The 11513-nt window shown below is 42.3% G+C and overlaps 1 protein-coding gene across 1 annotated transcript in view; it reads right to left on the bottom strand.

The window, feature by feature from the left end:
- Window positions 1-530: 530 nt before the first annotated feature.
- LOC125483177 (trifunctional enzyme subunit beta, mitochondrial-like) overlaps window positions 531-11513 on the bottom strand; it is an 11389-nt gene continuing 406 nt past the window's right edge. Inside the window, exons 2-6 of the mRNA XM_048597290.1 lie at window positions 9769-9852; window positions 7018-7059; window positions 6800-6896; window positions 2259-2303; window positions 531-2154 (exon numbers count right to left, since the gene is read on the bottom strand). Coding sequence (XP_048453247.1) covers window positions 2049-2154; window positions 2259-2303; window positions 6800-6896; window positions 7018-7059; window positions 9769-9835 — 357 coding nt within the window. The 5' untranslated portion in view covers window positions 9836-9852 and the 3' untranslated portion in view covers window positions 531-2048. The remainder of the gene's footprint in view (window positions 2155-2258; window positions 2304-6799; window positions 6897-7017; window positions 7060-9768; window positions 9853-11513) is intronic.

The following is an 11513-nucleotide window of genomic DNA, read 5'->3' as shown; positions in this document are numbered from 1 at the left end:
TTTAAGAAAATTCATTCATGGGATATGGGTGTCACTGAGCGGCACAGTGGTTAGCATTGCTGCCTCACAGCACCAGGCACCCAAATTCAATTCCAAACTTGGGCAACTGTGTGTGGAGTTTGCACATTCTCCCCATGTCTGCGTGGTTTTCCGCTGGGTGCTCTGGTTTCCTCCCACAGTCTAAAGATGTGCAGGTTCAGTGGATTGGCCATGTTAAATTGCCCATAGTGTCCAAGTATGTGTAAATTAGATGCATTAGCCATTGGAAATGCAGGGTTACAGGGATAAGGTAGGGAAGATAAGTCTGGTTGGGATGTTCTTCAGAGAGTCGGTGTGGACTTGTTAGGCCAAATGGCCTGTTTCCACACTGTAGGGATTCTATTCTATTCAACATATATTCTGTCTATCCCCAACTGCCCATGGGGCAGCTAAGTGCCAACGACATTACTGTGGGTCTAAAGACACCTGTAGACCAGGCCAGGTATGGCGATACTATAGCTTTAAGGTGTATTTTGTCCTTTTCTTTTGAAGAGAGGCTTTAAGGCAAAGATGGAGAATGATCTATTGAAAACTGGTAAAATAAACATCTTGAGGGGCTTTGGTATTTTATTTTCTAAAGTCATAACAATAGAAGCAGCCTGAACAGGTGTGGTCAAGCTCTTACAGAACCAAGATTTTCAGTTTAGTATTTCAGTAGTAGCAGTTGTTGCTGGAGTCTCAACAGGTTTTGAAAGCTGCAGTACATCTCTTCCTGCTACACACAGTTTTCTCTTGGTGTTTTCTTCCTCGGCTGCTAGAATTGCATGCAAGATAATCTATTTTTCAGAACTTGCCCTTTGCCAAGCATGTGTTTATGTTTTGCTACTATACTGGAACAGTTAATTAATAGTCGTTAATAATCTATTATTCTGTTAAGTTTTCCAATGGAGTTAAGTTATTCCAACTTCTTTCTCGTTTGTTGTATTTTAAACTATAGTGGATGAATCAAGTGTATTTTGCTTTAAATTTGATAACTTGACCAATCAAATTGCATCTGGAACAAAACTTGCCTTTAAAATAAGTAGTAGTTACTGTCTAGGCTATTTTCTTAATGTATTTTGAGGGGATCTGGTCTGGCCCATAATACAGGTAAGGATGGCAGTTTCATTCCCTAAAAAGGACTTAATGAACCAGATGGGCTTTCCCTGACAATTGGCAATGGTTTCATAGACATCATTACAGGTAGTTCTCCTATAATATGATAGTTGCATTCTTGTGTGACCTCGCGCTACAGAAAATTGCCATCCAAAATCACGGTAGGGAAATTGCTACAGAAAATCGCTATGCCGGTACAGCAGAAAGCTTGCGTTATCCAAACAACATCCACTATTGATTAATCGCGTCACAGCCAATTCGCGTTAAATGAAACACGCGTTATAGCGGAACTACCTATACACTCCTAACTCCAGATATTTATTAAATTCAAATTTCACCATCTGCCATGGCAGGTTCGGACCCAGGTACCAGAACATTACCAGGGTCACTGGATTAATAGCCTAGTGATAATACCACTAGGCCATCATCTACCCATGCACTTTATATCGACTTATCACTGCAGCTGAGCAATGATATATCTAACTACACGACTCAACTTACAGCATAGAAGCTGTCAATTGGGAGTCATCTTCCCCTACATCGGGTTTCTTTTTTCAAAGTGAACAAGTTCATATTTTGTTATATTGTACTCCATTTACCAATTTTTGCCTACTCACTCAACTTACCACTTTGCTGAATCTATGTTCTCAATCTATTTTCCTACCCATCCTTATGTCAACAACAAGTTTAGTAAACAGATATTTGGTTCCCTCATCCAAGTCACTAATATGAAGTGTAAATAGTTGAAGTCCCAGCACTGATCACAAACTGGCGATTAGAAAAATGATCCATTTGTGCCTGTTTGTTTCTTGTTCCTTAACTAATCCTGTATCTATGCTGTTATGTTAAACCATTTACTATGAAATCTTATTTTGCACTATAAATGTTATGTAGCTTTTCAAATGCATTCTGGCTCATACCTCTCTAGCAACATTGCTTGTTTTGACTTCCTGAATGACAGTACCAAACACTATGTAGTCAACATCTGCTTTTGGAACATTGGTCCTTGCAAGTAGACCCCTGTATGAATAAAGACATGTTCAGTTTCCAAAATGAAACTAACATTCTGAAATGGAAAAAAATTACTGTAAATACAAGAATTCCAAATTTGATCATCTACTTACTGCAGAGCTGTTCTGGCCAAGTCATGCGGCATCAAATCTGCATATCTATGAGTAAAGATACTCCACATTATCAACATGCAATAAGGTTTTTAAAAAGTTATATTAAACATCCATTCTGATGTGAAACAGAATTACTCACAGCACTGAAATATTCATGATTTGAAAATTCAACATGTCTGCTCGCCAGAAACAGATTTTTCTTCAGCTCCACTAAATCGAGAAGGATCTTTTTCCTTATATTAATGTTTTCATTCCAGTAATCCTATTCTCACTGTACTCAATGGCTTCGATTGTTATGGTTAAGCTTGTGTATATAAATACATGGAAATAGCACCGAAAATGTCAACCTTGATTTGATTTGATTTACTTTACTGTAGTTACGTGTACCTAAGTGTAGTGAAAAGCTTTGTTTGGCAGATCATAGCAAACAAGGTCATACAGATCACACGGTGGTTAAACACAGAGTAAGGCATACAGGTTACAACTGTGCAGGAGGTGCGTAAAGCAAGATCAACATTATTTCAAGTTAGAGAGTCCATTCATCAATTGAATAACTGCAGGGAAGAAGCAGCTCTTGAACCTGCTGGTGCGTGTGTGCAAACTTCTATATCTTCTGCCTGATGGGAAAGGTTGTAAGAGAGCATTAATGGGGTGGGATGGATATTTGATGATGTTAGCAGCCTTCCCGCAGTAATGTGAAGTGTAAATGAGGTGCATGGATGGAAGGATAGTTTCAGTGATGGCCTGGGCTGTGCACACAACCTTTTTGTAGTTTCTTACAGTCCTGGGCAGAGCAGTTGCCGTACCAGGATGTTATACACCCTGACAGTATGCTTTCTATGGTGCACCTATGAAAGTTGGTGAGGGCTCTTATTGAGATGGTGAATTTCCTAAGCTGCCTGAGGAAGAAGAGGCATTGTTGTGCCTTCTTGACCATCACATCTACATGGGAAGACGAGGAAAGATTGCTGGTCATAATCATTCCTAGGAACTTAATGTTCTTGATCCTCTCCACCTCAGCACTGATGTAGATAGGGGCACGTCCTCCTTTCTTTCTGAAGTCAATGATTAATTCATTTGTTTTGCCTACATTGAGAGAGGGGTTGTTATCATTGCACCAAGAAACCAAGCCCTCTATCACTTTCCTGTATTCTGACTCATTGTTGTTCGATATCCATCCTACCATGGTGCTGTCATCAGCAAACTTGTAGATGACATTCATTCAGAATTTGGCTGCACAGTCGTGCGTGTACGGGGAGTACAGTAGGGGGCTGAGAAAGCATCCTTGGGTGGTTCCAGTGTTGAGGCTTATTGTGGAGGTGGTGCAGTTGTCTATCTGCACTGATTGCGGTCTATGGATCAGGAAGCTGAGGATCAGGCTGCAGATGGCGGAAGTGAGACCTGGGTCTTGGAGTTTTGAGATCTTTCTGGAGGGGTTATGGTGTTGAAGGCAGAGCTGTAGTCGATGACTAGGAGTCTAACATTGCCAGCCAGATGTTCCAGGGATGAGTGTAGGGCTAGAGAAATATGATGTGCTGCGGACGGACCTGTTTCATCGGAGGTAAATTGCAGGAGATTGCGACAGGCTAGGAGGCTAGAGTTGTTGTGGGCCATGATCAGCCTCTCGAAGCACTTCATGGTCAGAGCCCCTGGATGGTAGTCATTAAGGCACATTGCATGTTCTTTCTTTGGTACTAGAATGACAGTGGTCTTGTTGAAGCAGGTAGGGACTTTGGCTTATAGGAAGGGGAGGTTGAAGATGTCAGTGAATACTTTTGCCAGCTAGTCCATGCAGAATCTAAGTGAACAGCTGGGGACTCTGTCCGGGCCTGTCGCCTTCCTTGGATTGACTCTCAGGAAGGCCGATCTGATGTCTGCAGCAGTGACGGATGGAACAAATGCATTCTCAGCTGTCGGAGGTGATGCTGCACCGTTGGCATTCTGCTCAAACTGAGCACAGAATGCATTGAGTGCATCCAATGGGGGTGTGTTTTTGTTCACAATCTTGCTGTACTTCATTATGTAACCAATTATGTTGTGTAAGCCTTGCCACAGGCAGCAGGTGTCCATATGGTTGAGTTAGGCTTCTAACTCGGTCCAGTAATGCCTCTTGGCACCTCCGATGGTTTTGAGGAGGTCATATCTGCATTTTCCATATAGGTTTGGGCTGTTCGACTTGAATGCTGCATGCCTGGTCTTCAGTCGGTAGTGGATTTTCTGGTTCATCCAAAGTTTCCAGCTTGAGAGCACCCAGATTGGCTCCTTTGGCATGCAGTTCTCCACGCACTTTCTAATGAAGTCCGTGACAGTGGTGGTGTATTGTCTGCTGAGGTCTTTAATATGGAGCAGTCCTCGGATTCCAAGCACTCCTGAAGAAGCTGTTCCGCTGCCTCAGACGAGCACTGTACTACTTTATGTGAAGGATCCTCCCATTTCAGCTTCTGCTTGTAAGCTGGGAGGAGGAACACAGGATTGTGATCTGATTTTCCGAAGTTTTGTTAGGAAATGGAGGGGTGGGCTTCTTTGATGGCTGCGTAGCAGTGGTCCAGGACTTTTGGTCCTCTCGTGGGGCAGGAGACGCATTGGTGGTATTTTGGCAGCACCCAAGGTTGGATTGGTTGAAGTTAGTAGCCATGATGAATAAAGTTTTGGGGAATTTTGCCTTCATAACGTTTGTAGCAGTGTAAATTTCATCCAAAACATTCTTCACATCCACATGGGATGGTATGTAGATTGCTGTCAGGATGGTGGAGGTGAACTCGTGCGGCAGATATTAGGGTTGGCATTTCACTGTAATGTATTCTAGGTGCGGGGGCTTTCTTCCTCAACCGAGGATTTCCCAGCAGTATAATTGACTAGCTCCTCAGCTGGGTCCAACTCATCTTCCCAGCTTCAGCCTTCACCCCCTCTCTTCCCTCCCATAACAGTGACAGGGTCCCCTTGTCCTCACCTACTATCCCACCAGCATCCACATCCAGAGGATCATTAGCTGCCATTTCCATCACCTCCAGCGGGATGCCACCATCAAACACATATTCCCCTTCCCTCCATTATCAGCCACCTGCAGGGACCATTCCTCTTCACCTCCAGCACGTTCCCACAGCCTCACAGCACATTCCCCTGCAACTGCAGAAGGTGTAACACCTACCCGTTTACTTCCTCGTTTCTAACTATCCAAGACCCCAAACACATCTTACAACTGAAGCGGCGTTTTACCTGCACTTCACTCAATCTAGTCTACTGCATTCACTGCTCACAATGTGGTCTTGTGGGAAACATTGGGGAAACAAAGCGCAGACTGGGTGACTGCTTTGCAGACCACCTACATTCTGTTCACACAAAAAAAAAAAGACCCCTGCTTGCCACCTCAACACTACCATGTTCCCTGGCCAACATCTGTCTCGGGATTGCTGCAGTGCTCCAGTGAAGCTCAGAGCCTAATTTTGTGCTTGGGAACCCTGCAGCCTTCTGGACTTAATATCGAGTTCAACAATTTAAGGTCTTCAGCACCCTTCCCCATGCTTTCCTCCACCCTCATAAACCAGGCCATGTCATCACATGGGCTGCTACCACACATTACCCATTGTCAAACACCAATAGTCTCCATTAGCAGCTTTAACCACTCCTTTGTCTGTTTCTTTCTCTTTGGGTTCTATCTCTGCCTATTGTTTACTCTCACCCCCTCTTCCCACCCTACCTTCTGTAATAAAGAACATCTTTTACTTAGTTACTATCAGTCTGAAGAAGGGTCCCTGGACCTGAAATATTAACTCTGATTTCTCTCCATTGATGCTGCCAGACCTGTTGAGATTTTCCAGCAGTTTCTGGTTTTGTTTCACACCTCCATCCTGGCAGTGCACACCCATCCTGGGGAAGCAGCGACAGGCCAGAGATAGGCCAAGTTGAGCAAATGTCAAGGTGGGCTGGTCAGAAGGCAACTGTACTAACAGTTGAAGTAGAGTCCTTTCGTCAATTACTGTGTTGAAAACATGCTTAAACCTACACAAAAGCCTTAAACAAGTACTCAAATACTTTAAAAAAAGCAACACACCATCGAGAGATAGTAAGAACTGCAGATGCTGGAGTCAGAGATAACACAGTGTGGAGCTGGAGGAATACAGCAGGCCAGGCAGCATCAGAGGAGCAGGAAAGTTGACATTTCGGGTTGGGACCCTTGTTTAGAAAACATACCATCTGAGCATCTTTTAAAATTACCTAACACCAGACTAAAGATCTCCCCTACTTCTTGATTCCTCTAGTGAGCCATTAGCCACACATTCTGCAAGAGCTGGCCCAACTCCATCAAAATTGCATGGTGATCTGAATTGCCCATCCCTGCAATGGAGTTGGCTAGGTTGGAAATGTTGCACACAAGCTCACCATCAGTAACCTTGTTGAATGCTGACAAAAAATGCAGCATCTAGGAATGGGGCTGTAAGTCTTTGAATGGAGGTCTGCTCACCTTTTACCTCCATTCTGAAAGGTAATTTGGCCACAAGCATAATGTGCGGAGTTAAATCACATAAATCTTCATTACTTACGTAGTACCGGACATTAAGAATGGAGTTCGGACACCTTCAACGAGGACAACATTTCTTATCCCTGGTTTTGCTAGAGTTTTCTTGGTGGTCGATTGCACTGTTGGACAGAATTTTAAGCCAACATAAAGTTATGTTACTAAAACTTTTAAGACTGAAATATCAAGTTAACAAGTAAATGTATGCCGGTTATTAGGAAAATTGGTATGAAAGCACTGTACCTTGAGGTGGAGGGTGAGATACTGAACTCAACAAACGCGCATCTAGTTTCAAAAGAACAATAGCATCAATAACCATCACATCTTAATTGTCTCTTCGCAGATATGAGAACCTTATATTTAAATGCTCGATTTAAAAATGTCTAACAAAATAGCCTCACAAGAATCTTGGCATTATTATTTGATTAGGGCTGGGAATCCGAAATTTTCCACCAACTACCAAGAAATACCCTTGTCTTTTTTAATGAATCAAATGCTTCTGTAATCAATTTTACTTTAATAATCTTGCAATACATTTTGCAGCAAAATAACCAGATTGGTTATTTTAACTATTAATTGGCCCAAAAATCCTCTTATTAACTCTTTCACGTTATTTCTCAGTGTTCTGACATCCAATTAGCCCCTTCTTCCTAAGACTGCTGCTCACTCCTTCTCACCTCGACTTTCCCACAAAATTTGCCTATATGCAGCTTCCATTCCCAACTCGCTCACCTGTCCTTTTCCCTTCTCTCCATCCCACATGGTCTCAGGATAGGGGCACTGAGAGGGAGGAAGCCAGGAGGGATAAAGGTAATGAAGGGAAGTGGTGTGCGGAATGACCAACAAGTGGGCCATGGAAAAGACAAGGGTTGACACAGCTTCAGGATCCAGGAACTGAACCAATGGATTTTGTTAACTAACGTGACCCAATTAATCATGTCAGGTTTGTATTATATCTGTAATTTCTTGGTATGGGGAGTTTGCCAGCATTTTGTTCATACAACAGGCTGGCAGTAAACTCCATTTTGCTACAAAGATGAGCACAGCTGCAATAATTAAGTGCATGGCTCTTGATGGATTGTTGCACAACCATACAGCTTAGATGGAACACTGCCATATAGCGGTGGGAATTTTAAAATTAGGGTGCAGCTTAACCAACAGCAGTGTAGGTCAGTGAGTGCACAGGTGAAGGGTGGTCAGTACTTGTCGAGTTTAAGGACAATTTAAATAACCTCAAGCTTTTGGACGGTAGATTACAGGAGACCACCCACATATGCATTGTCAGAGTCAAAATTACAGTAAAGAAACCATGAATGAGGCTTTCAGCAGATGAGCTGGGATAAGAGCAAACTCAGGCATGGTTACATAAGTGCTACTAGTTGGCCCTTAGTGTTGATGTGGCTATGTGGTTGGTGCTTATTTTTAGGTAAAATGAAACAGCAAGGTTATGAACAGTTTCATTTGGTCTCACTTTTACCTCCCCACAGTGTGGAAACAGGCCATTTGGCCCAACAAGTCCACACTGACCCTTGGAGCATCCCACCCAGACCCATCCCCCTATAACCCACCTAATCTACACATCCCTGGACACTATGGGCAATTTAGCATGGCCAATCGACCTAGCCTGCACATCTCTGGACTGTGGGAGGAAACCGGAGCACCCGGAGAAAACCCACGCAGACACGGTGAGAATGTGCAAACTCCACACAGTCACCTGAGGCTGGAACCGAACCTGGGTCCCTGGCACTGTGAGGCAGCAGTGCTAACCACTGAGCCACCATGCCGCCCCTTTTCACAATTTATTCGGAGGAAATTTCTAAATGTAAGCATTTAAAACTCATTGCAGTAAACACTGTTGCAGTTTTAAATCACTGAAGAAATAGGTAACTTTAACATTACATACTTAACATCCTCAGAACTTAGGATTCTGATCATTTTTGGTTTCTCAGACTAATAAATGTTAATGTCAAGGAAGCATTAATAAGATTGCCACATCTTTGCGATGGTTTTCCTCAACTGATAATAACTGACAACAAGTCACAAAATTACATGAAAGCTCTGTAGGGAGATGCAAAATAGTTGATACAGAATATACATTATACAATGTAATACATCTCCCTCTTTTTTCCTACATAGCACATTACAGTTTGAGTTTAGGGAAGCAGTGGTAGTGGGCGGGGGGGGGGGGGGGGGGGGGGACCTATTCTCACATTTTAATCATGTCTACAAAAAGGGGACCACTTCACCCTCTTTATGCTCTCCACCAGCAAAGGATCTAAAGCCTCCCTTTAAGCATAGCAATTGGGAACTCTTCTGACTGAGTCAAGGTGAACCTACATTCTCTTACTCAGTGGTTTCATATATTAATGCTCCAGTCGGTGCCATCATTGACAAAATCAGATAGTAAAACAATAAGGATTCCTGAACGAGGTAAAATACAAGGCCTCAACCCAGCTGCTGGGAAGTAAACCAAAATGGAATTCGAGTAGATAGGTGCTTGAGGATCCAAGTGGACAAGATGGGCTAAAGGGCCTCTTCCTGTGCTGTAATACTCTATTATTTATTAAGATAGAAGTAGGCTCATTTGTAAAGTGCTTATATAAAATGGGAGAATCTTGCAGTGATCCTGATCCAATATGGTTTATTTACTTTTGAATATATTTTTCCCCAAAATGTCAATTTTTGGTATTACTTTTAGACATTTTTATCAAGCATCCTCATTTTGGATGGAAGATGAGATGGTCGCTCACATTTTCCTTTCACACCTAAAATAGGAGCACAGACAAGCATGTCCCAACCTCTACTATCTCCCCCTTCTCAACTCCATAGCATGGAATTTTAGCAAATGATGTGGCCGTCTGGTTAGCAAAATCAGTGATGGTAGGATCTTGGTACCCAAGAAAAGATATCAGCAGAAACTGGCAGTTAAATCTCATTAAGAACTGTTGTTTTGGAAATGAATATATTGCAAAATAGTATTGTTCACATACTTACTTAACTTTGCTGCCCATGCCACACTGATTGGGATATTTCTGAACGTGTGACCCAACATGGAAGCCATGATTAAAAGGTTAATTTCTAATGAAAGAAAGCAAGTACTGATCAGGGCAAAGTACTCAATAATCTAACGAAGTCTATTTTTCCCCACCAGGAACAATTTGAACAAAATGCACAAGTCAATTCCTGGATACATGACATAGGATAGGATCAAATTATTGCAGATACTGGAATTTGGACTGAAAACTAAAGAAATAATGGAAATCACAGTGAGGCAAGCAGCATCCATGGTGAGACAGCAAGCTAATTTTCAAGTCTAGATGACTGTTCATCAGAACTGCTAGATTCGAAACGTAGGTTTGCTCTCTCTCCAGAGTTGTTACCTGATCTGCTGTGATTTTCAGCACTTTTTGTTTTCAGCCTGGACACATGACATGACATTTGGCTAAGGAGACAAGGATTGCCATTCCTACATTGCTTGGTAAGCATTTCAATGTCACAGCTTTAAAATCCCAATAGATTTCATCTTCATAGGAATGCCAATACAGACTACCCCCACCCAGTGTTATACAAAATTGGGAATTCCCAGTTGGAACATTAATTAACGTAACACTTTTGACACTGATGTTTTGAGACAAATGTTTTTAATCATGCTGCAACCATGATGCAATACCAACACATAACCAAACTGTTAGGAAGATTTACATGACAAATATGCATTACATAAAAGGGTATTAACACATTATAAAGTTAGTTAACCACCTAAATAATTAAAATTGTATTGTGAAAGTAAACCAGCACTTTGCAATTTTTTTAACCTGCATTTTTTTTAATATGTGGCAAAATTGTCTTAGAGATTATCAAGCACCTTAGCAGTTGCAAAGTCAGTTTTGCAATGGTCACCTCATGGGTGAAAACATTTAGCATTAGTCACGCAATATCCTATTATATAAGATAATCTATGGAACAGTACATTTACATTACATGAAAGCGAAGTGGAAAACAACCAGAAATTTCCAGTCATTGTGGAAAAATTGAGAGCCTGACACAGATAGATCACAGACTTTAGAGTGCTCAGTTACTCTTGTTGCACTAGAATAGCCTGTACTATGACATTCAGGCAGAAGGTTTACCATTTGCAAAGAAGGGTAAAACAGAAAACATGACAAAAAAAACAACTGATGACTAACAAATATAACGAAATAAGAAACGGTTGGAGCCAATGTACAAAGGGTCAAAACTGCATAGGTTTGTAATTTGGATATTCTTGGGTGAGACCAATAACGTAACTCGTAAGAACATACTTACCACTGCCCTACTGATCAAATAAGGGGAAAAGTTACAACATGTAATCGATTTTAAAAGTTGTGGGCGAAAAATTTGAGCGCAATACTATCGTTTAACAGAATTGTAGTTCTAAGACTCCCAATGAAACCATCAGTGTAGATACTGCTGCTCATAGGCACCTTTCAGGCCCAGTTTAACACAGTCACAGTGACAGGGCCAGCAAACTGACGCAACAAGGAAAGTTTAAATGACTGAAATTTGCAGCGTCGTTTCACGGCCCGGCCGTCCACATCGGGGATGGGAAACCTTTCCCTCCCTCACCGAACTCTGCCGGCCCCGCTCTCGGTCTACACACACAGTTTCTGAATCCACAGCTCCTCGCACTGTTTTAGAGCAGGGATTTCCACAGCGAACTCCCGGACTCTGGGCCCTCTCTCTCTCCCCCCCCCCCCCCC

Source organism: Rhincodon typus, chromosome 5 (genome assembly GCF_021869965.1).
Source record: "Rhincodon typus isolate 14 chromosome 5, sRhiTyp1.1, whole genome shotgun sequence".
NCBI classification, from domain to species: domain Eukaryota; kingdom Metazoa; phylum Chordata; class Chondrichthyes; order Orectolobiformes; family Rhincodontidae; genus Rhincodon; species Rhincodon typus.
This window is presented reverse-complemented; position numbering and strand designations above follow the sequence as displayed.